At 40.8% G+C, this 26,289-nt stretch overlaps 1 protein-coding gene across 1 annotated transcript in view; it reads left to right on the top strand.

Annotated features, from left to right (window-relative positions):
- Positions 1-6,533: 6,533 nt before the first annotated feature.
- Positions 6,534-26,289, top strand: part of REEP5 (receptor accessory protein 5) — a 27,406-nt gene continuing 7,650 nt past the window's right edge. The window contains exons 1-3 of the mRNA XM_019532481.1: positions 6,534-6,691; positions 6,862-6,955; positions 23,296-23,434. Of these exons, the coding sequence (XP_019388026.1) occupies positions 6,571-6,691; positions 6,862-6,955; positions 23,296-23,434 (354 nt within the window). The 5' untranslated portion in view covers positions 6,534-6,570. The remainder of the gene's footprint in view (positions 6,692-6,861; positions 6,956-23,295; positions 23,435-26,289) is intronic.

Below are 26,289 nucleotides of genomic sequence, written 5' to 3'. Positions count from 1 at the left end.
ATGAGTAATATAGCTACATTAATGTATTTATATTGTAAATAGCAATCATATTGATTTGGAAGGACTTCTTTGAGGTGACTTTGCTGGACTTTTTGAAAGGCTCTTGGTTGGACTTTTTCAAGGGTTCTTGGATGGAGTCTTCTCAGGAGTCTTGGCTGCAGGTTTTTCTGGAGTCTTGTCTGCTTTCTTAAAGAAAGTGTCCAAGGCAGTTTGGACAGATGTTCTCCAGGGAGCTAAGCAACACAGGAAACTTGTTCACTGGCATGGCATCGCATTGCATAGCATCGCATCAAGCATTGTAAAGTCGAAACTGACGTCATAATGTTGAAACGGTGTCAATTTATAAACATTGTAAGTGCAAACGTTGTAACTTGAAACGTAAGTCGAAGACTGCCTATAAAGCAGTTGTCCTGGTAAATGTACATCAGGCACATGCACACAATGCCCTGTCCACCACAGCTACTGTTGAATAATCAATGCTTCCATATTGGTGGTGTTAGCATTGATAAGGATACTGGCATTTGTGCAATGATCTCCCAACTTTATGCCAAGGATCTTTCAGAAGTAGTGCTGGTGAAGGTGGTCCCTGTAGGCCACCCAAGCTTCACTGCCATAGAGAAGAGTTGGGGTTACCACAGCCTTCCCCTATGGCTGTGAATGATTAATAAAAACAATAATAAGAGCAATTCTATTATATAGGAATTACATTCTTATAGTATTCTATAATAGAATATTCTAATAATTCTTATTATGGTCTTATCTTTATTCTTATAATATTATTTAATATAATCTTTATTATATAAAAATTATATAAATTCTATTATATAAAAACAGCTACAGATTATGTGTGTTGAGGGTTAAGCGATTAATTGACTTTGGCAACAGTTTCTCATTTGAATTATAATTAAACCAAAAGTCTCCATATCTGATAGTATCTGAGCTTGATGACCTATTTTACCAGTGTTTCCAAGGAAACTGCCTCCTGGTCTCACTGCACCTCTTAGCACCTAGGCAGAGTGAAGTGACAGCAGAGAACAGATTGACTTTGAGCAGTGGGGAGACAGTGGATAACAGCTAGAAACAGAGGGAGAAAGAGACCAGCTAAGATGGACAAGGGCAGAAAAGTGTCTGTTACACACCCTTCTCTCCAGAACTGAAAAATGAGCCCAGGAGTCCTAAGTCTCAATATTCCTTTGATGCTGTAAAGAAAATCTGTGAATTCCACTGACTAAGCAAGTCTCATCATTCTCTAGTGCCTAATCCTCTTCGAAGACTGTAGTTTACAAATATTACCAGTTACCTCTCTAGCCTAAGTGGCGTAAGTCATTGTTGTCATCCAATGGCTCTAGCCTTGCTAATGAACGCTGGGGGTCATAATGGTTCTACACAATAGAATGTCTGTGTTTTTTCTTTTTCCTTTTTTTACAGTTTCCTTTTTTAAACACTTAAGAAATTACACAGAAATCCTAAAAGACTATTAGAGTTACAAAGCTAAGGGCTTAGGCATTAGGAAGCTGTTAAGACAGAACTGAAGTTGCTATTGCACACTCATTTGGGCCCCTTGTGTGTATAACAAGTCTTTACTAACTAAATCATGTCCATTTTTTCTATAGGACCTCTGTCTTCTGCCCATACTCAATGTGCCAGATAGATGGTGCTCAGAAAACAAATCAGGGTTGTGCAGTGTTGTTTGTAGGAAGTTGGAAGGTGTCCAGTTACTGAGGCAGAGGATGGCAGGGAGAAAAAGGAAGGTCTCAAGATTAAAGCAATCAAGTGCTGCCCTGCAGAATGGAATTCTACACTTGTATGTCCCATACAGAGCTGTTACATAATAGTCAGGAAGTCACTTAAAAATATGCCTTCCTAGCTAGTCATTTAACTATGGATTCCTCAATTTCTTATCCTTGTTGCCCAACTAGAGGCTCTAAGAACAGATTTTCATAAACGCTGAATACTTACAACAGTAAGAGAAATCAGTTACACCTGTGGTTTGAACACTGGAAGTGCTATGAAAATGCAAGCTGCCTCAGGTCAGGCACCCCAAATTGCCAATTTGGACAGTTTGAGCCCTTTTCTCTTCGTACTTCTATTCCCACCTCTAAAAACAAGGATAACAACAGCATAGTGTCTCAGAGAGTATTTTGAAGAAAAAAAACATTAAGGTTTGTGAAGCACTTAAATATTTTAGGGAGAAACTCCAGAGAAAAGTCCATAAGAAAATTAATAGTTATATAATACATGAAAGCTCTGATATATGATAAGACAGACCTGCAGTCCCATATAGAACAAGGAGAATAAAAAAGTAATATTAATTCCACAAGTCCCATCTATCCTGTGCACTGAATGAGGTAGGATTTTTACAGAAAAAACCCAGCATGCAATTAAAGACTATTTCATAATGCATACACACAAAGATTGGAGAAAAAAATTTAATTCTGGCTTTCTCTAACTTTCTCATACTTATCACTGCAGGTTTTACAATGTCATTTACATTATATTTACTTTGAAGTGGAATGTACAATGTTACAAGTACTGAGCAAATGTGCAGGAAAGCAGGGTGCCTGTTTTAGCAAACTTCCCATCCAAAGTAATAATCTTAGAACCATAGCATCCATTGCTATATAGACTAGAGTGACAATGTTATTTCCCCCCCTCCCTTTTTTGCTAACACATTAAAACTACAACTGTTTTATCTGTACTAGGATTTAAACATGTATTAATAAACCTGAGGCTGTTAACACATCATGACAATAATTTATTTCCTAATACAAACATGGTCTGCATGTCCTCATCTTCTCTGCCCCATATCTTTGCCCTAAGCTTATTTTAATTGTTTTCTCTGTCTTCATCCCTCTCAGACAGATGAATGGAAGCTACAAAAGGCTAGTCATTCTACCTTTCAAGCCATAGAAACATGCAGACTGCTGCTACCTAGCTCATCGCAGTTATAAACTGTTTTAAAGAGACACATACCTCTTTCTCAGGCTGTATCTACACCAGGTAGTTGTATCAATGTAACTATATCAATCGTATCAACCATATCATTTTAGGGATTGTTTGTGCACATCAATCTACCAGTTTAACTTCACTTTTGATTATGATTTGCACTGTTGAATTAAAGCAGTGTAAAATGTGTGGATATTCTTTTAAGTCCGTTATGAACAGACTGAAGCTAGACAATGATAATCCATTCTTACACCAAAATAAAAGTGTCTACAAAATGGTTTGCATCAGTTTAATAAACAAAGTAAATTACACTGGTCAAGTTTCAGTATAGACAAGACCTGATTTTGTAAATTTGGTGCAACCTCTTAAACACATTTTTGGTTGAAGAGCACCTGTTGGTGATTTGTTTTAGATTGACTTTACCAGCTACAATTAAAATAATGATTTGCCTATCCTGTATGCATTTCTCATGCAGATAAGAATCTAACTAGAGTTGCATTAAATAGCTCATTCCATTCTGCTGTCCATTTAGTCACTAAAGAGAGAAAATAAAAAACATTGCAAGAAAAAAATCAGAAAAGGAAAGCAAGAAAAGAGATGGAAAACTTTAGGATGTGACCAGTGGAACAGGAAAAGTGGATAGAAACAGCTGAAAGTATACAATGCCCAAACCTGACATGTCACAATTACTAGTCAGATGTGCTTGAGAGCCCTTCATTTGCTCTTGATGCACCCAGAAGACAGCAAACCTGACTTTCTTGCTCAAAGGATTGAGCTCTATTCTGCATCCACTCTTACACTGCATCTCTGAGGCTGCAGGCTTCCTATTAAATGCCCAAGCAGGCTTGGCACCCATAAAATCTTTCCCTCCAGGGACCTGCAACAAGATTACAGTGACTTAAAACATTTCTATAAGACAAAACATTTAGAAGTGGACTGGCTAAGTTCACAGAGGACACCAAATTATGGGGAAATGTGGTCACTTTAGAGGATAGCCTGGCAATTCAGACTGACCCGGACAGGCTTGCAAGGTGGGCAGATAAAAACCTGATGACATTCAGCATGGAGAAATGCAAGGTGCTTCACCTAGGGAGAAAAAACTCACATCATACTTATAGGCTTGGCAGTGCTACACTCACTAGCACCACCACTGAAAGAGACTTGGGGGTCACGATTGACCACAAGATGAAAATGAGCTACCAACATGATGCTGCAGCCAGCAAAGCAAATAAAACTCTGGCTTGCATCTACCAATGCATTTCAACCAAGATCCAAGAAGTCATCCTCCCACTTTACTCAGCCTTGGTGAGGCCTCAGCTGGAGTACTGCATCCAATTCTGAGTTCCACACTTCAGAAAGGATGTGAAGCTTGAGAGAGTCCAGAGGATAGCCATGCACATGATTAGAAGTCAAGAGAACAGGCCTTATGAGGAGAAGCTGAGGGGCATGGGACTCTTCAGCTTGGAGAAGCAAAGGCTCAGCCTATAAGTATACAAGGGATGTGCATCAGGAACTGGGGGAATGTCTGTTCACCAGGGCACCCCAAGGGAAGATAAGGTCTAATGGTCACAAACTGCTGGAAGACCATTTAGACTGGACATAAGGAAAAACTTCTTTGCTGTCCAAATCTCCAGTGTCTGGAACAGATTCCCCCAAGAAGTGGTGCAAGCACCTACTCTAGATACCTTTAAGAAACACCTGGATGCTTATTTTGCTGGGGTGATCTGACCCTAGCTGACTTCCTGCCCTTGGGCAGGAGACTGGACCCGATGATCTTGCAAGGTCCCTTCTAGCCATAATGCCTATGAAATCTATGAATGAAAATTTAGAAGGGAGCAAGTAGATTATGATGAGACATGAAGTCAAGTGACTCCCTCAGTGCTGCCTGACTAGAAGTGCCACTGCCAGGCAGGTGGTGTTAAACTTTGGGTGGAGCAGGAATCAGAGCAGGGTGTAAGTGTGCCAGTGCACCCCCACCATGCACCCCTCCAGAATGTGCTTCTCCATAGACTATACAAGGCAGCACACATTAACCATTATACCTTCTTGCTCTTTACAGTCAGCGTAAGAGTGATGCTGACACTGTAGCTGTGATGACCCAGAAACGTTGTGAGAGGCAAGGAATGTATATTGTCAGGATTTCATAGAAGCAGGATGTTGACCCGGGGGCTCCCCTGCTTTACCTGTGTCAGGTCTTAGGTCTGTGTGGTGTCAGGGTTGAGGGGAGTCTCATGTAGCATTCAGATGACAGTTGCATGGGATGGTTTGGATAGGGCTAGTCCTGCCTCAGGCAGGGGGTTGAACTAGACCTGCATTTCTCAACCCATGGGTTGTGACCCAATAATGGGTTGTAAGAATATAGGAAAGGGTTGCAAACAAACTTTAAAAAATGGATCAACAAACTTTGAAATAGGATTCTCCTTTAAAGGAGAAAAACATGGGAAACTGGCTTTTCCCTTGAAGGTTGGCAGAGTTCCAGCCTACATGGGGTTGCTTGGGGCCCCCCCCCATATTCCACACATACACCCCTACCCTACACAGCCAACCCTTGCCCCACAAACTGGGGGACTGTGGCTTGGGGGCAGGGGGTGCAGTAGGTTAGGAGTGAGGGGCACTGGGTCAGGACTGGACAGACCCATCAATGTTTACAAATATATCCTGGTACTAACAAGGCTGAGAACCACTGCGCTAAATGACCTCTAGAGGCAGGGGCAGATTAACACATGGGTCTGTGGGCCCCGGACCCAGGGGCCCCTACCACTTAGGGTGCTCTGGGAAAAATCTCTGCTGGATGGTCCAGCACGGTGCCATGTGGGGAGCTGCATATTGCCCAGCACAGCACATGGCAGCAGCCAGGCTGCTGAGGGTCCGGAGGGGATGCCCTACTCACGCTGCTCCCAGGCGCAGAGCTGGTCCTGGGGGTAAGGGGTGATGTAGGAATGGCAGTGGGCAGCAGGGAAGCCTCCAGCACCTGCCTTCCTGCCTCTAAGTGCATGGCTGCCCCTCTTTCCTCAGGGAAGAGGGAAAGAAAGAGCAATTTTCTTCCCCCTGAAGGGTGCTGATTTTGATCTTGAGGAGAGACAGAACAGCGGATGTAGCGGGTCTAGTTACCAATGCTTTCTGATACAGTCGTGTTTAAAACGGGGTGCAGACGCCTCCGATGTTCTGCTTGCCCTGGGCCCCAATAAATCTTAATCCGCCTCGGGGAGGTGCCTCCCAGCCCGGCTGCTCCGTGCGGCTCAGGGCCAAGAGAGCAGCTGAGTCAGGCCGGCTTTGGCTGGGTTGGGAAACCCGCCCCCAAGCCCGGGGATGCTGCTCTGACTCCACCCCGGCGCTGCAGCTGCTCCAAGAGAAAACACCGCTGTCCGCCCCCCCGCGGGGTCCTGGTCTCTCCGCATTTCCTGCGGGCAGGCGGGGCCGCCCGGCGCGCCGACCTAAGAGGCGTAGGGAAGCGGCGGCACCGCCCAGCCCGAGGCTGAGCTCAAGTCATAGGCCGGCAGACCCCCGCGCTGATTGGCGCGCCGGGCGGGGGCGGAGCCAGGCCGCGTGTCCCGTGACGTCACGGCCGCGGCTGGGCAGCTCGAGGTTCTGCAGGCAGCTGACAGCGGCGGTAGTGGCTCGGTCATGGCGACGCTGAGCTTGCGGCAGCGTTTTGAACGGTTCTTGCATGAAAAGAACTGCGTCACGGCCCTGCTGGAGCGCGTTGAGGCCCGCACCGGCGTCAGCCGCACCTACCTCGCCCTCGGTCAGCGCCGCCCCTCCCCCACCCCACCCGCCGGGCGCTGACGTGTCCGGACGCTGCTGCCATGTACCCGTTCAGCGCGGCTGGTGCGGGCGGAGCGGGGGGTCGTGGAGAGTCGTGGGGGTGGTGCAGGCAGGCGGGCGCGCACTAACGTTGTGTCCGTGTCCCCGCAGGCGTGGCAGGTGCGCTGGCTGTCTACTTGGTCATCGGCTACGGGGCCTCGCTGCTCTGCAACCTCATCGGCTTCGCCTACCCCGCCTACGTCTCGTGAGTGCCCGTCCGACCAAGGGAGAAGGGGCAGGAGGGCGGTGTCCCGTGGGAGCCCCGGGTCGGGGGGGCTTGGGGGAGCCTGTGTATATGGGTACACATGCTCTCCTTCAAAATCATGGCTCGGTGTGTAAAATTACATACACACAGCTGTTTTGACATGTCTGTATTTAGATGTGTGCCCACATGGCTGGCTGTGTGTGTGTGTGTGTGTGTGTGTGTAAAACACACCCACTCCTTCAAAATCATGGTTGTGTGTGTGCAAAATACATAATTTTACACGCACAACCATGATTTTGAAGGAGCGGGGTGTTTACACACATGCATGCGCACACACTTTCAAACTTGTGGTTTTGTGTGTGTTACATAATTTTACACAAACCCAACCATAATTACAACCATGACTTTGAAGGAGCAGGGTGTGTGTGTTTTTTTTTTTTTTTGTTTTGTTTTTTATATTCATGCACACACGGCTTTATTTGTATGTGCATATACATATAAAACCATGTGTTTACACCTCCCCCCGTGTATGAAGGAGCAGGATTTTTTGCAGCTAGATTGCCCCTGGAAACAGATAAAGCAATTCAGCTTGCAGGGTGCCTGTTTAGAGAGCACCTACAGCATTAAAAGAAAATGTAAAGGGAAAAAGTAAAGCAAGTAAGGGGAAAAGGTACCTTTGCCAAAGTCATAGTGACTATGTTGAGTGAACAGCAGGGTAGCTGTTTGGGGAAGAGAGATGTGTGCCTGTATGGCTTCCCTCAGTGGCTGCTATGCTGTTCCCCCAACGTAGTCACCATGACTTTTGCAAAGGTACCGTGTGTGTGTGTGTGTGTGTGTGTGTGTGTGTGTGAGTGATTACACACACACATGCACATATGTGTGTGCATATGCGCGCACATACATTTGTGGGCTAAAGGTCATTTAATCAGATTCTGTGTAAGGATGCCTGCACATGGCTAGATACAAGGAGAGAGAAAAGCAGGAGCAGGGCTAGTGGGGTGGAGGGCCAGGGCCAGGGCCAGGGCAGTGAGGGGAGGATAACATAACTGAACAAATCAATAGTTGGATGGGGAGATAGTGCTTGTGGTTTGTTAAGTTAAAAAAAAAAACTGACCTTTTTCTCCTGCTTTACTAATGGTAGCTATGCATTGGTTGTGGTTTAAAAATGACACTGCAAAATCACAGTCACATATCTGATTTTAAGCTGTTTAATAGTTCTTGTCACTAGTATGGAAGCAAGGTACACTTGAAGGTTCCCACTCCATTGAGTGTGGTATAAGGGGGCACTGAGCAGGGGGGGAACTGTCTCACTTAAGATTTAGGAGTTAAACAGCAAGTGTGAAAACCTGACTTTTCTCCAGATCCCTTGTGTAGGTATCCAGATGTCAAGATTCCTCAGTGCAGTGATTCTCAACCCATTTAGACTCCAGGCACTCCTGTTAGGCTTTGGTACCCTTTAGAACAGTGGGTCCCAACCTCTTTTTCCTGTGACAAGTTGCTGGAAGCGGCGGGGGAGCTCCTGGCATGTGGCGCAGCTCATCTTTTATGTGTGGCGCCACCAGCATTGCCCTCATAGCTCTCATTTGGGTTGCTACCTGAGGTTGGGAACTGCTGCTTTAGAAAATGGTAGCAAAGTTTTTCACTCCTTTAACTCCAGAAAAATAATACAGCAATTCTTCTATTGCAAAGAACTTAGAAAGACCACAGGTCAGAATTTTTTTTTTTTTTAATTGTTGGGTTTTTCTTGTGACACATGTTTGTGCACCTAACAGTGTTAACATTGCGTGGCATCCCATGGCACCCTAAAAGGATCTTAAGGTACCCCAGGGTGCTGCATCACCCTGGTTGAAAATCACTTGTGTTAATGCTTAAGAAGTCTGTCACTGTTATGAAGTACGTTCTGATTTTAAGCTTTTGAATGTTGTTGGCTTTAATGTGAGTTGACTTATGGGGTTGTATTTGCTTTTAGTAGCAAGAGAAAATGTCTATAGTTGGGAAAGTGGATGTTCTAGTTTAGAGTGTGGTTCCAGATGTTTGGCAGGACACTAATTTAATCTAGTGTCAGTATGTAAGCATTGTATAATGGACTTGAAAACAGACCTCACTTAATGAAAACTGTGCACTCCAAAATAACCAGCTGATACAGAAGTTAGATGTTGGAAGAGTGACTGGTAGCAAGAGATTATTTTAAAACTTTATTTTTGTTTCTGTTTTGTTTTTTTGTTTTAAATCCTGAGATGGCATGAAGAATTTGTGCGCGCGCCTCCTGTAGCTAGGATCATCAGTCTAGCTCACAAGTACTAAAGTAACTTTAAAATCAATTTCCTGTTCAGACAAAACAAAATATCTTATGTTGTAAATGTTTTTGGAAGTGGATTTTAAAAAAAGCTTCCAGTAATCTATTCATAAAATGGAAGTTTCCCCAGCTGTACTGTGCTTTTTAAAAACTGTTGTTTGTCATTACATGATAGAATTCATGTCTCTCTTTTTTTAAAGATACTAGGCATTTTATGAATATATAAGCAGCACTTGTGAAAATGTTCTCTGGCTAACATCAGGACAATTCCTTGCTGTTTTATAAGGACAAATGCAAATTACATTGGGGTGTTTGTTCTTCCTCTTTTTCTGACATCTGAACTTTGGCTCAGTTTTGGACTTGGACTAAATTAATCCTACCTTCTTAAAACAACTAAAAATCACAAGGTTTAAAACTACAGAGTGGTTTTCTGTACTTGCTCTCGTTAGGGGGTGTTACTTTAGAAAATTACAGACAAAAAGACTTTTTCCAGATAAGTTTAGGTAAATGGTGTTCAGTGACTTGTACTGCTGACATTTAAAAGAACTATTTTCTATCTAGGTAACACTTGATAGCAACTAACTTAAAATATACCAAAAACTTTAAAGGAATAGCATGCTTTATTCATTCTCTAGAATCTATTGGTGGAAAGTGTAACTTGTTGGCGTGTCGCTTTCCTCTTGATGGTCTTACTACATTTTAAGGAAGTCACGTGGGAGTTGTGGTTATACAACATGGCATGTTTCAGTACCAAGTAATTTTACAACATGAGGCAGTCTTTGTTTAAAAGTTTTATAGCACTCATCCCTGCAGTACCTCGCTATTTGCATGTAGCTTATTATATGTGAATAGTCAAATATGGATGTGGAGAATGATTACATGTCAGTATCTAGAAACTGATGCTGAATTTGTGAATTGGTTGAAAGAGCAGCTTGCATGTCTTTCAAGGCAGAATGGAGGCAAATCGTACAGAGTCAGTGGCTTTTCCGCCCTTATCTTAAATTTGGTTTTCTTTCCCTTTATAACTTTTAATTAACTCTTTCTCTGTTTACTTCTATGTAGAATAAACATAAGTGTCTGCTTTAGTAAGGGAAAGGGGGTTTTCACATGTATCCATTTCCTGTGGAGTATGGGTGTCCATTGGGAAGAGGTTTTCTCATGGGTAACCTGTACATCACTCTGTCTTGCCAGGACCCTTTTTACTGAGGAGCACAACATGTGTGCCTACATGCAGATACTTCCCTCTTTGCTACAAATTCTTACCTTTCAAAAGTGGAACATGGATGAAAGGGTCCATTGTATTTTGTGCTTTTTCAGTTCACATTTCCACTTCTGTATTTTATATTTTTCTGGATGACAAAAAGATAAGTTGTGTAAGAAATAATAATCTTAAACTAAAATTCAGGGAATTAAGTTCAACTTTTGTCAATGTTTGAACAGGCACTTGTTTCTATATTACAGAGTCATTAGAATGATGCCTGTCTGCTGGTAACTTGTAAACTTTTTTCACAACGTTCTTTTCATTCACAGAATCTTATTGGAAAGATAAAGTGTTGATCCTTATTATTTCAGTAATGCTCTGATTTGATTTTACTGCGTTCTTTGTTGGACACTTTAAAATAAGTCATGCATATAGTTGGGTCTGCTAATCTAGTTTAAGTGAAATCTCTTTTCCAGGCATCAAAGCGGGGGGGATCCTTTCATTTGAGAGAACTTTCTTATGCTTTCTGTAAGTTAAATCTTCGTGGAAAAGGGGGGAGTCCCAAAGATGGTTACTACAGCATACTGTCCCAAGGTCTTCATTTGACTCTTATGGAGTCAAATTAGCTACATTATTGTTAAAAAAGCAGAACATTCCAAAAGGTGGGAGGGGAGCAGATTCCTCCTGTTTCCTCATCTCGCTGTTAAATTGTTTTCTAGTAGGAATTGGGTCCAATTCCCATTTCCGTGCTATGACTGATTCCATGTTTTAAAACAAGATTGTAGAAACAAATTTAGGCCCACTGCTACAAATGCACACTTTCCTAGTTGCTTTTGTCAAGGGATGGACAGGATGTCCACTTGGACAGCTAGTCCTTTGAGTTAGGAAAATGGGGTATGATTTCTCTGTTGTCTGACAATGCCAAGCAGATCATCAAACATTAACAAATAGAGACCTGTAATGTATATTTTTCTCTTAACCCACAACTGTAATTCTATAATCATAGGATTGTTTCAAGATCCACAGCAATTAATGCTGCCACCCTTCCCCTTCTGTGAGGTGTGCAGACCCCAGACTAGCCCAGAAGGTTGTTTTGATGTGGCCCTGGGTATGGTATTGCACCAGTGCATATAATCAGTCTGTGGCTGGATCTAACACGTAGGGCTGAGCTGGTGTGCTGCATCATACCCATGCACCGTACCTGTGCTACATCCAGTCTGTGGACTGACCTCATGCCACTCAGCTGGCCCATGGGGCACAGAGATTGGGCACCAGTGCTGTAGATCAACTTGAATTTTGTAAGCTCTTCTACTTGTTTGTAGTAGATCACACTGATAGTGAGGTTTTTAACCATGGAAGTTGGAGGTAAAACTTCTTATATCTTCAGTCAGTTTCACCTCTGAACAAGAAGAGAAGTAAATTTTTCCAGCGCTTAAATAAACTAAGCAGGCTAAATCTGGAAAGCATAAGGAAGCAGAGGAAATGTTGCCAGCCTTGTTTAGCACAGTTCCTCTTATAACTAGTGGTGGTGAACTGATTACAGTAAAGTGCATATATTAGGAAGAAAAAAAATGTAGAGTATTTGGTTATGATTAAGAAAAGCAATAAGAGGGTCTAAAATGTCTGAAACTTCCTTAAGGGAGACAAGGTTCTTTGGGTTTATCTGATAACTTTTATTAGACCAAATAAATAGTTGGAAAACATTTTCTTAGCAAATTTCTTAGCAATTTTTTTGTGGTGAGCTTAACAACCTACAGCCCTGAAAATTCCTAAATTTACTTAGTGTTTTATAGTTGCTAAAGAAAAAGGTTGTTCTGGGCAGTAATAGTGCTAAAATCTTTAAAAAAGAAACAACTGAATACAATGCAGTCTTGTGTTCTGGCTTAATTTGCATTATTGTTTTTCTTTATCTACATTTTTGCTACGTAAGTGCTGATTCTTTTATCATCTTCATCTGATAAAAGAGCATAGTCTAGAGAATGGTGTGGCAGGGAGGGGTTTGGGAAAACAGAAACACAAGTTCTTAATTTTGTGGGTTTTTTCATTATGTAGCCCTAAGTAAATCACTTAATACAGGGGCAGGCAATTATTTTGGGCAGGGGGCTGCTTACTGAGTTTTGGCAAGCCATCAAGGGCCACATGACAGTCAGCCCAGGGCAGATAAATATTAATTTTCTAAATTTTTTTAGGGTCCCCGCAGGCTAGACAGAATGGCCTGGTGGGCTGCATCCGGCCCCTGGGCCACATTTTGCTCACCCCGTCTTAATACCTCTGCCTACACCTTCCATGTCCCAGAAAATAAGGATGTTTGCTATATCTCCTACCTCAGGAGTGCTATAATGACTATATATCACTTTGAAAATATAAAGCATTTGGACATACTGAGAATTAATTTTTTTTCAGCTTTATTTCCTGCTTTTTGTTTCCTTTCGAAGATGCAGTTAAGTGAGTACACTTTTTCTCCTAAATCAGCAAATGAAATATGACCTATTGCTGGTTCTGAAATTGTATAAAAAATACACAATTGAGGAATTTGTTCACACCCCTCATTTCTAAATTCAGACATGAGGAGATCTGACAGATCTTGCTTTTCAATCATGTTTTTAATTTGTACCATTTTTTTACAGCCCACAATCTAGGGTTATAATGACACTATAGGTGCTGAGAAGTGCATATTAATTTGCTGTATGATTTTTTTAATTTACGGGCCTTTTAGTTCAAGCAGATCACTATCATACTTGAACAAGTCTCATGCTTCCCTTTAGAAGTAATGGGTGGTTAGAAACTAGAGAGATTCTAAGATTAAATAATAGTAAAACTGAATTACTGCTCTTTATTTTCACTGATTTACTGAAATGTTGGCCCAATATAATTGTCAAGTGATGTTTTGACCCTATAAGCTCTCAAAGTTAGATATAGTGATTTGCTTCATGGAAATGCAAGTTTCTCTGGGTTTAAGAAATGCTTGTTTAGTAGTATGAGGGAAAATCTTGGCAAAGGACGACAGGACAGTCCCCCCATTCTTAGGGAAAGAAAAGTGCCCTGCGATTTGTGCTGCTACTGTCAACAAACTACTGTATTGTTCTGATTTATAGGTTGACCTTTTTTCATTCCTTCTCAAAAATGATATAATTCATAGTCTACTTATACTACATGGGGTCAGCTTCATAATTGGAGCAGTATGGCATTGTTGTACAGGGCAGGTGACCCTGCACAGCAGCTTTACAGGTGCTGTATGGGATCATCTGCTTTATTTTGATGTTGCTGAGTGATGGGCTCTGCTTGATGGGGGCAGGGTTGCAGTTGCTGAATGAACCAGATGGCCATGGCCTGGGATCCCCTTGGTTTGTTCTGCTGGAGAAGAAGGTAGGCTGGCTAGGAGCTCAGGAACCTTGTCGTATCAAAGCTTCCAAACTCCTGTCTCCATTGCAGAGAGCTGGGAAGCTCTGGGTCATCAGCTCTGAGGCAGTCTCTTAAATTTTAAATATATAACAACATGTTTCACTCTGCCAGAATACTTATTAGCTGCATGTGCTGCTTGCCTCGCATTTCTAGACGCAGTCAAATATGACCTCATACCCACATATAATGATGGCAAAAATCCAAACACCCACTTTCTCTTTCCCTACATCCTTCTAAACCTAGGACTGCTTGGATCAAGGGTTTTGACTGTAAATGTCATTAAGTCTGAAGAACTTGAGTTGAAATCTGGGCTATTGATCAGAGCCTGTTTTTTGTGTAAGTCTATAAACAGATTCTACTTCATTAGAAATGTTTGTCTTGATACAGTATTTTGGACAGTGTAGTGAACCTTGAGCAAAATTCCTTGTTCATTTTTTAATTTTAGAGGAAAGTTGTTTATATAGAAACCCTACTTTGTACAAGTAACAAGTATTGTTTACATTAGGGCAGAATGTTTATCAGAAAAATGAAGAATTAAGTGATCAGGAAATAAGTTTTCTTGGAAACATCTGCTTCAGTACTCTGGACAAGTATAGGCAAGTCTGCATTTCTTTCTGGTTTTTTTCATGCTAGATGGTCCATTATTGTTCTTTAGGTTTGAAGAATGTACTAGAGGCCTGATCCTGTTGAATTTAAATAGTGTTGTCATTGATCTTAACGACAGGAAGATTCTCCCCTGCAAATCTAGAGACCAGGGCAGTAACTGAACATGAAATGCAGTTTTATCAGTCTTCTCTGAAGGAATAAAATTAGCCCTTGCAGTCACAGAGGAAGTAAAAGACATTGGTTTCACATGACTAGCTAGTGGCTTCCTCCTGCAGAACTACAGTGTTGGTACCTCTGCTGAAAGGATGACACACTTATTTTTGGCTCTCTGCTAGATAAGTGCTTGCATGCCATATCTAATTGGCTATGGTACCTACCAAAAGGCAAGACCAGTTGGTTGATTTCTATTGGATAAATTGAATTGAACCTCATTACAAATGTGGATTTGTTGGCTGGGTCTAGCAATCAGTGCATTGGTACCAGTGCAGCCTCTCATATAGATAAATTAGGTTGGGATTACTGGACCCCTCCCTGGGATTTCAAGTCATGTTAAGCTCCACTGATGCAAAAAGTGTTTTTGCTTGGCTGTGTTCAGTCAGTTCAGGGATCAGTAAAACTACATTCCTGACTGGGATTGTGGTAATTTTGTTTTAGAAAAGCCGTAGAATGGCTGTCAGTGTGGCAGGTTCTCATGATGGAGAGGAGCTACTGTGCAGAGACTCAGGAGTTTTGGAAGAGACCTCCATCCCAAATCTAGTCTTCTGCACAGAGTTCTGAATTCTCCTGGGTAGTCAACTATTCCGTGTCTCCTTGAAAACTTCCAGACTTCCCCGGGAAGCTTGTTCCATTGTCTGAGTCTTCCGATAAGTATAAAGATTTCTGTGAGACTTGATCTAAATCTGCTTTGCTACAGTTTAAATCCACTGCAATATATCTTGCCTGCTGTGGCAAGGGAAAACAACATTTTTCCACCACCTTTGTCAGCCTTCAAATACTTTAAACCTATCATATCTTCTTTTTTTAATAGCCTTTTCTCCAGATCAAATCTACTGGTTCTTTCATCCTTTCTTCCATATGGGTTGCTTTTCAGTCCTTTTATTACTATTGCTGCTCACCTCTGGATCCTCTCTAGTTTCTGTAATATTTAAAATGTAGTTCCTGAAAACACAGTATGCCAGGTGAAGGCTAACCACTGCTAAGTAAAGTGATAGTCATCTTCTCTGCATATGCTTCTATTAATATAATCCAGAATTTCATTTAATACTGTTTTCTGATGGCATTGAAGTGCTGAGTCACGTTTATGATGTACCATAATTTCTGAATATTTCTTGGCAGTGCTGTTATTAAGAAGGTTATCCTTTTTTTTTGTCTGCATTTTATTTTTCTTCCCTTGGTGTACCATCCTTATATTTGTCTTTGGATACTTCTTGTCTGCTGCCCAGCTTTTCCAGTTTATCAGGATCCCTCTAAATTTTTAATTCTATCCTCCAAAGTGTTTACAGCTCTTCTCAGTTTGGTCACCTGCAAATCTGATCAGTACTCAGTCTGTTCTTGCACCCACGTCCATCTCAGTTCATCTTCTAGTAATTAGTACCTGACTCCATGTATGGAGGCTTGTTGTCCTCTCCTGACCCGTACCTCCAGTAAACTTATCCAGTGCCCTTTTCATATATGTATGAATTGTGAGAAGGAAGATGGCAGACTAATTTTTTTTTCTTTTTTTGTGGGGAGAGAGGGATAGTGCATCTGTGTGGCAGAAAGTGGTTTTAGATGATGTCTTGAAACATGGTGTTTTTGGTGACAGGCTGAAAGATTTAAGGTTAAAGTCCAAATTTGGTGTACGGAGTAAGAAAAAGATCAGACCAGTGAAGAAGATGTAAATGTGGGTACTTCCTGCATAGAAGCAATGTCACTGTGATTTTTAGGTGATTTACCAGGGATAGGATGAGAAAAATGGAAGAAAAGATGGCATTAGAATGGTGAGGCCGGTCTAACACAAACTGCGGGCTGGATCCGGCCACCACGCCATTCTATTCGGCCTGCGGGGCCCCTAAAAAAAATTTAAGTTAATATTTATCTGCCCCTGGCTGCCTGTCATGCGGCCCTTGATGCCTGCCAAAACTCAGTAAGCGGCCCTCTGCCCAAAATAATTGCCTGCCCAGGTCTGACAGTAGAGTTCATTATCAATCATGTACAGATATCTGGCTACTTAAAAGCAAAGTGTTTAAGATTCAGTTTTGTTGCGCCCCGATGACTGGTGCACCCTTGACCTGCGAGCCTGGGTTGGCATGACCGGCTTGGTGCGAGGAGGGATTTATGACGGACAGGTGGGTGTTAACGGCGAGCAGGAGTCAGATGATTTAAAGCATCATGGTTACACGGAAAGTTTATTTTACTTATGCTACTGATGTAGTGCAGTGTAGGCAGAGGAGTTGATTACTGAGTTACAGCATGCAGATGCTCTGTCACCCAGTGATTACAGTGGGTTGCAGACTTGATGAATACAGGTTTCAAGCAGGTCACACAAATTACTGTGGTCTGCAGATTACCAAGAGCTCTTGAAGAGAAAGACAGACGAAGATAAGACGAGCCAGCAGAAACGGGGTTACGCCAAAAGAAAATAAACCAGGGTGGGGAGATGTCTGTAACTGATCATATTACAGATTGTGTCTCCTGGGAATGCTCCGAGATCTCCGCTTTGGGCGGAAGTTCTTTCAAAGTTATACTAGGCAGGGTAGCCAATTGCTACACGCCAGGCATGAATAATTAACAGGTTGGCACTTGTGCTTTCTTTGTTTGCTCAAGTTTCATGCTGGCAGCCTATCCTTCAAGAAAGGGGGGGCCTTTCTTTTAGTTTAGGTGGTACTGAGCCTGTTTGGTCACAACAGGGTAAGCACGACACATTATTCTGATCTTACAGTTTCATTAAAGTCTGCTAATCTTGTTACTATAGGTACTTTATCTTTCGTGCTGGGCTGTCAAGGTTAGTTTCTCTCTCGTATGAGAAGCTCAAGTGATTTAAAATGAGGCACAGACAGGGGTGTGTATATGCAGCACTGTTAATACAGAGGGATAGACTACAATTGCAGAATTTGTTGTGTTAGCCTCTGACCTTTTGCCATCGGCATCTGAAATCAAAGACTTTGATCTTTGACAAGTTTCATACATCATTTTGTTGCAGAAAGCTGTAGTTGATACTATGAAACTGTAGGTTAAAAGGTGTGGGCAAGACTTTAACCAGAAGGATTGCATGTTAGGGCATTTTTGGAGTAGTAGAGGTAACAATAAAAGTTACTGAAAACAATTGGGGGGAAAAGGGTTGTACCACTTGTACCAATGTTTAGAATAGGGCTTCCCAGCTTCTGAGTGCTTGGGGGTCGCATGCTTCATGGGCTGTGCTAGCAGTGGCTGCATTACTGGGGGGGTGGTCAGAATCCCTTTTGGGTGCATGCTGCAAGGACACCTCAGCTACACTGCAGCATGGTCTCCTGTGGCTGTTCCCTACCACCAGCTGTAAGCCTGGCTCTACCCTGAGTGCTTTGCACTGTGCCTGCTATGCTTTGCCTGCCCCCTGGGGGGAGGAGAATGGCTGCTGTTGCAGCTGGAGCAGTAGGGGAAGTAGCAGTGAACAGGAGCCCAGAGGCCATAACTCAACCCTTTGCAGGCTGCATGCAGCTCACAGACTGCCATTTGGAAGCTATTTTAGAATGTGGTAAGATGATTCTCTCTTGTTCTTAGGACATTTGAAGGAAGGGAAGGTCTGCATGATAGCTTCTCTTTCAGAGTGCAGATTTACCAGTGTTCATTATAGTAGCAATACAAAACTCTAGAACTCTTGGTTCAGAAATGATACCTTTTATTAGACCAACTAAGAAATCGCAAAAAAAAAAAAAAAAAAAATTCTGCAAGCTTTCAGGCACACATGCCCTTCCTTAGGCTCAGGGAAAATTAAAGATGGTAAAAAGTCCCCACAATAAAAAATAAACTTCATTTTTGCACAGAGGAAGCTGAAGGTGGAAGTCTGTTACTCTGGGTCCACGAGTGTGTCTTTGTGAGAAGTTCTTTGAACAGGCTTGCACCTTCAGCTGCCTCTGTGGAAAAAATGAAGTTTATTTTCTACCTGTGGGGACTTTTTACCATCTTTAATTTTCCCTAAGCCTGAGGAAGGGCATGTGTGCCTGAAAGCTTGCAGAAAGATGTATATATATATATATATTTTTTTTTTTGCAATTTCCTAGTTGGTCTAATAAATGGTATCATCTCTGAACCAAGAGTTCTAGAATTTTGCATTTCTTTTTGTCTCAGAACAACAGTACTACCAAATACAGTACAGTAGTGGAACACAAATTTTATTTACTTCATGAGAGGTATATACAGCACATTTATAGGCTCTTCATTTAACAGGGAGGTAAATACACAGTAAGTTACAGATATCAGGCCTTTTAAAGCCCTCCCATTTGTGGTTGTATTTCATTTCATAGTGTTATAGTGAGGAGAGGGATAGCACTTGATTGTCTTCAGCTTTATAACAATGCTGCCACTCAAAGTTTTGTTTTCTGAGAAGGAATGTGCTATCTCTGATTGGAACATATTTTGGCACCACTTTTTTGAAATGGGGAAGGGCTAGACAGATTGGAGAACCTTTTTCCTTTGGTTAGTTGTTATTTAGAAAATTCACACTCTTTTTTGGTATTGATTCCTCCCCCACACACACTTTTTGTGCATGGTACAAGAAAGCTTCTGATCTAAAGCTGATACCTTCTTATACCCAGTACTAGACTGACGACATGGAAATGGAAAGCAAAGCATATAAGCTTTCATATTGGAGACATATATGGGAGACATGGAAACTGATGTTTTTCATAATATCTTAATTCTATGCATCTCTTATATTTTATTGGCATAAGGCTTATCTTGTATGCAGTATAAATTCTAGGCTTTTGAGTAACTTTTTTTATATGACCTCTGGCAGTAATAGTTTCTCAGTTCCATGCCTTATACTTGTAACCTTTACAATTGTTAAAGGTTTGTCTGTTGTTCATAGACACAAAAGGGAAGTAAGTACTTTTGTGGATTGTTAACTCTAATAATAATAATAATAATAATAATAATAATAATAATAATAATAATTTATAACATTAGAGGTACATAAAGCTTGAAACTTTTTTTTTCTGCCAAACTGATTTTCTAGATCAGTTCAAAGTGGACCACAGAATTTTAAGTGTGTTAACTGAACTTGGTAACTTCGGAATACCATCTACAATAAAGAGTAGGTCATAGGAAAACAATGTAGAATAAAGTCTAACAATTACTGTGGTACAAAATAGAATTGAAATTTTGAGGTGTAAAAAGAGAGTTGTATTGTACTGTAAACTTACAAAATTCAGTAAAGGAAACATTAAAATTAGGGTCCCTCTGGGATGTTCTTGATTCTGCATTGTAACAGAAAATGCTGTTGAGGAGCAGTATGTTTTTTCAGAGACCATTGTCTTTGTGCAACACTAATGTAAATGATTGCTTGAATTCCTAAATCCTAGTTAAAGTCCATAAAATTGAGAGAGTTTTATGTTTGGAAGAGTTTTGTATCCAGATGGATCTTTGTGCTGTGACATGGCATGTCAGTGTTTTAGCAGCTTGATGGGGTTAGGGGATAAACTGGCAAGGAATATATTTGTAGTCTTTTAATTTTTTCCCTTAGTTTATACCTTGTGGGTTTTGGGTCCTTCCTTCCTGTTTGATTTCTAATAATACTGATTTTATAGGTCTTTACCACAAATGACTCATCTGTTCTCTCAGCATACAAATAACTATTGCAACAAGGCAGTCTTTGACAAAATGACACTTGTTAAAAGGTGGTGTCAGTTTTGGTGGTATTGCTCTATTGCTAATAATTAATGATCTGACTTCATCTCTAATTTTTATCACTTGTTAATGCAGATGTATATTGAGTATTCTACTGTCTTAATTTTTGTTCAGATAAAATAATGAATGTACTTTAGTTGCATAGAATATTGTAAAAGGGTAATGGTCTCCTATTACAGTACAGAAGTAAAGTTCAGTAAAGACATATTCAGAAACAGACGCTGAAGAGAAAAGAGAGATCAACTTGTAAGTTGTTTCAATACAAATACCCAACCTGTTCTAAGTGCAATGAAGCTAGTTCTTATGTACTATTAAAATCATACTTACTCATAGACTGGTTTGCTTTTGACGTTAAATATAGTAGACTTGGAGTTTTGTGCAACAAAACCTGTTGCCACACTTTAAATATAAGACTTATTGGTGCTGTCATCCTTATGTATATTTTATGGTGTATTATTTTCATCTTGTCCTTAATTTAAAACAAGCTTACTTTTTAAAAAAGATCTATCAAAGTGTAGCATTTTAAAGTTATATTATAAAAAAAATCAGGTAGATTTCTATCCATTCCATTTATGAGTCAGCAGCTTCTTGAATGACCATACATGAATATTAACCAAAAGAATTTAGGGATTTTTTTAATCGCAAGCAACGCTTGTGCAACAGCTGCCAGACCTATCAGTGATGAAGTTCCATGTCTTTAAGTCTTGGAATAACTGTTGTGCTTGTTTTACTTGGAAAGAAGTGGTGGGTGAAAATGACAGACTTGTGAAAAATTGTGTATTTAAAATACAGATCTACACTGGCATTGGCCTTTAATAGAGCGAAGAACTTGCTCATGAGGCAAGACAGTCTTACAGGGTTTTGTTCTTTTTAACTTTTCCAACCTATTGCTGAAAACTAAAATTACTAGTGACTGTCCATTTTTATTTGATCTTACCTCTCCTCCCCCTGCCACATATTGTTTGTTTTTAGTTCTACATTGCTGGCTCTCTGTACTTACCAGGAGCTAACTTTTGCTTGATACTTTGGGGCTGTGGCAGACATCTTTGTAAAGATTGCAGATGCCAATCCTTCCTCTGCTCCCTCCCCCCGTGGAATGTGTCTTGTAGCATCTAGATCAGACTACTTACAAATGAGAGGGATCTGATGTTGCCTCTTGCAGGGTAGAGAAACCTCCATCTGAATTTTAATGTTGCATTTCAGCTGAATAAACAGAAAAGTAGTAATCCATTAGTATAATAAACTGCTGCTTTTTACTGTGTACATAATTACAAATAAAGCTGCTTTGTTCTTTTGATCCCTTTATCACTGATGATAAGGTTCCACTGTATATACTTCTAGGCACCTAATTGTATTGGCCCAGCCCTTATCTATATTTTTATGCACATCTGCTACTGTACAGTACAGGCTTCAACAAAAACACTTGTTCTCAGGAATAAGTTAATTTCCATTTTGCTTGGAGGAGCGGGAGAGAGCAAATTGTCCTCTCTTCCTCCTCCCTCCCCCCAGTGCTTTCAAATGGTACAGGGGCTGCTCCTAAATTTGTAGCAGGGCTTCGGGGAAGGTTCTACCATCTTCAGGCACTCAAATTGTGGTTTATATATTTATTTTGCATTTTAATTTTGGATGCTTACTTTCAACCTAGGTTTGAGCCTTTAATATTAATGTTTTCAAGATTTGTTTCTCTCTTAAGTAATCAATTAGAAACTCATTTCCCCCTGAAAATGAAAGCATTAAAATACTTATGATGATAAAATTGCAAGAGTTGGCAGTGCTGTCTCCTTAGGTATCAGGAGAATTGGCTATTTTACTTCTTTAGTTTGAGTGGAACATTGTCTGGAGTGTTTGCAAAAATCTAAAACAACATAGGCACTACATAAATTTCACCCTATTTCAGCCTTATGTGTATACCTATTAAATATTTATTTAAGTCAGATCAAGACCTCTGTCTGTCAGCTTTTCGCTTTGGGGGGCCCTCCGTTCCCATCCTTTTCTTTTGGTTTAGTACAGGCATACCTCGGAGATATTGCGGGTTCGGTTCCAGACCACCGCAATAAAGCTAGTCACATGAATTTTTTGGTTTCCCAGTGCATAGAAAAGTTATGTTTACACTATACTGTAGTCTATTAAGTGTGCAATAGCATTATGTCTAAAAAAAAAATGTACATACCTTAATTAAAAAAATACTTTATTGCTAAAAAATGTGAAGTGAGCAAATGCTGTTGGAAAAATGGCGCCGATAGACTTACTTGAGGCAGGGTTGCCACAAACCTTCAATTTGTAAAAATTTGTAAAAAACCGCAATATCTGCGAAGCGCAATAAAACAAGGTATGCCTGTACTTCTGTATCCTTCCACCCATTGATATGTCAGCATTGTTTTTCCCCAGGATAGTTTTCTGGTACTCTATTTGCACAGTTCAGTAGCTTACTCTCTGAAAGGAGGGCACAAACTCCAAACTAAGTTGGTTCACACTGACTTCCATCTAAATTTCTCAATCACTGGGTACTAAGTACCTGCCAGGTACAATCATTCAAAAATAAACAAAGGCCTAGAAACTGTATACTGTCCCCCCTAGGAACAACCCCCATGATGTTGAGAGTTTGGCTGTATGGATATGTAAAAAGTCCTGTTGCTTTCTCCCTACTCACAAAATAACTATAAAGTAAGATTGTTATAAACAGAACTAAGTGCTGGTGAATTGTTGGTGTCTACTTATAATCCTTTATCACAGAGTTGTAAGTAGGGGACACAAAAATGCATCTGTAGCCTTCCAATATACAGAGAGACTTTGATATTCAGTTTGTGGGTGAGCTGGCTGTATGAAAGGAAAGCTTCAATCCATACAAAGATAAATTAAAGTAACTGAGAGGGGTAACAACAGCTCCTCTTCTCCCTGCACTGTCCCCCTTCCCTCCCCAATTATTGTTGCAATGAGAACTGTTGCTACTGACCTATTCTGCTTTCCTTTCAGAATCAAGGCAATTGAAAGCCCCAACAAAGATGACGACACACAGTGGCTGACTTACTGGGTTGTTTATGGAGTCTTCAGCATTGCAGAATTCTTCTCTGATATCTTTCTGTCTTGGTTCCCTTTTTACTACATGCTGAAGGTTTGTTTCCCCCTCCAATAAGGATTTTGATGGAACTAATTAATATCTTCTGAAGTGGTAAATGGTAGTAAGATTTTTTCCTGTTAATTTTTAAACCACTTAGCATTGCAGTTGACTTTGTTCCCCTAACCTCAAGAAAGTGTTAGCATATAGCACCATGAAGAGGAGGGCAGGAATTCTTGCTATCTAACACCTTAAGACTTGTGTCAGCATGTACTCATGCAGTAGACAGGTCTTAGGGATATGTCCAAGTTTACAGAAGTAGGGGCTAGCAGGAGCAGAGAGGTCACAATGAAAAGTAAAGTGTCAGCTTCTTATTGTGGTCACTTGTGGAATGGAGAGGGTAATTGGAGGGTAAAGTTATACATTTTGGATTATATGGCTTCATTTGTCCCTTTAAATATTCTTCCCTCCCCTCCACGTACTATATATCTTTTTGTTTCTGGTTCTACGTTTTGAAGGTTATTTGTACATATCAAGCAGAGTCAGCTCAGGGTACTTTGGGGCAGTGACAGATATCTTTGAAAATATGGCAGGTGCTATCCTTCCCTGCATGCACTGCCCCCCCTTCCAGGAATGTGTCCCATAGCATCTAGATCAGATCTTTACAAATGAAAGATGGATGTGATGTTGTCTCTTGAAGTTGCAACACCTTATCACTGAAGTATCTCTGCACCCTGCACTTTGACTACCAAGTGGAACCTGCTTAAAATACTGTAGGCATTCTCTGCCAATCGACTTAACTTTCTGAGTCAGCTTTAAAAAAAACCGCATTGCTTATGCTCAACAAAATAGCCAATTGCCATGTGCCCTGAGAGGCAAAGGAAGCTGCAGCTAAGGCAACTGCATTTGAAGTGCAGCAGTTAATTGCTATGTATTTTCTGGATTGGGTTCTCTTTTTCTCTATCCCTATTTCATCCCCTCATTTGCACTTTATTTTTGTAACAACTAGTTGCACGATGCTTAATTCTAAGAAGTTAGCCCAGTAAAGATTCATAGTAACAGTTACAAGTCAGTTGTGCAATTTTAACTACTAAGATCTGATTCTCTAGCATCTTCCCCAGTATATGTTTCATTTTAAGGCCCACATGTTAAAACCCTCGGTCGAACAGTTCAGCTGATCCAGGATAAAGGTTCACAAGGAAAGAATGGTAGATGCATTGGATATTATTTTATAACTTAAACCAGGCATTTGACATACAGGGTGTGATTGACAAATTCTGATCTAGTCTTAAAAGTAGCCAGTTCTATCTTCCTTCCTTTTTTTTATTTTTTTCTTGAAAATGAAGATTTATTTTATAATGCAACAATCTTTTTTCAATATTTTAAAGTTTAGGAAAAAATAGTTACCTTTGGAAATGTCATGGAGACTTGACGTCTCATCATGAGGAACAGCTGAGAACCAAATTTACTTCTCCCATGTGTAAATATTCATTCATAACTAGAACTGGTCATGATTTCAATATGGTCCCGTAAGTAGTTTGCACTTACTTGTGAACTTATTTCAGAAGTTTACAGCATTTTTATCTTAATAAAGAGACACTGACAAACAGAAAAGTTCAGAGAAGACAAAATAATTGGACTTCTAGAAATGGTTTTAAAAAATGAAGTACAGCAAAAGCTGTGTTATCTGGCACTTTATCAGCCAGAAAGTTCCTCTAACCAGCATCTGAGGGAAGCAGCAGAAGCGTAACCAGAAGTCCCACTTCGGTTTCACTGCCATAAGCCGAGTTCTTCTTCATCATCACTTCCTTGGCCCACAGCCTGAGGCAGAGCAGCCTGTGTGGGCCCCCTCCCATCCACTGGCACACTGATGCCAGGGAGTGCACCAGATGGTGCATATTTGATTAATCGGCATCCCCCATTCTCAGGGGATGCCGGATAACAGAGCTTTTACTGTAAATATGTACAGTCTGTCAAAAAAACTTGACTAAAGGACATAAGCCTAAAAACAGCTAAAGCGTATACACATCCACAAAGGGTCCATACATCATTGCTTGGTGTGAAATTTAAAATCTTTTTGTTGAAAATCAAGAGAGCCTTCTGGCAGTGAACAACTGTATTAGACTGTGGAATAAATTCCCTGCAGGAGAAGAAAGCTCATAGCCTGGAACCTCTAAACTAGATTGGGTAAAACAGTGAAAAATAGTTCTCTTCTGTTCCTGCGTCCATACTTATATGAGAGAAGCTATGTTCTGACCTCTGGCTGAGTGAGGTAGTTGTCATCAGATCTCAGTTATTTCAAAATGTTGTTCAGTCTGCTGCTATGAAATGAGGTAGGTCTCTATCTGAAGATTTCACTATGAAACGCTGTTAACATATCACCATGTTGTTAAGGTTATAAACTATTGAAATCCATTTCTCAAACCACCTGGTATCTCGAGGCCTGCTGAAGAGACTAGGTGAATGTTTTTTAACCAGAACTGATGTTTTGTAATGAGCACTTGGTGTTCCATGCTTTTTTATAAAAAGCACGTGAAGTATGCACATATTTGCCATAAGCCAGTTCAACATAGAGATACCTGAGCTAGCTTGGGCATCAGGAGCATTCTGGCTTTGGCGTACCTCACTTGCTTCTCTGCTATATTCATCTAATCTTAATTAACAGCCAGAGTTGACCTGATTCTGAGCTCCACAATGCCACAGCTACACTCCTACCACTACCTAAGAGAGAATTTTAAATCTAGCTCTGACAGTTGTAAGTTACACTGCAGTTACCTGTGTGGCTATACAGCAGACAATCTAAGAGTGCAGCAATGATGATTTTTTTTTTTTTTTTTTTTTAATGTACTCTATGAGAACGCTCACTTTCTCATTACAAGACAGCTGGGAATATAGTCAGGCAGCTGTATGGC

This window comes from Crocodylus porosus, unplaced genomic scaffold (genome assembly GCF_001723895.1).
Source record: "Crocodylus porosus isolate Cpor-Errol unplaced genomic scaffold, CroPor_comp1, whole genome shotgun sequence".
In the NCBI taxonomy this organism is placed as follows: Eukaryota; Metazoa; Chordata; order Crocodylia; family Crocodylidae; genus Crocodylus; species Crocodylus porosus.
Note: the sequence above shows the minus strand (reverse complement) of the source record. Positions and strands in the feature narration are given on the sequence as shown.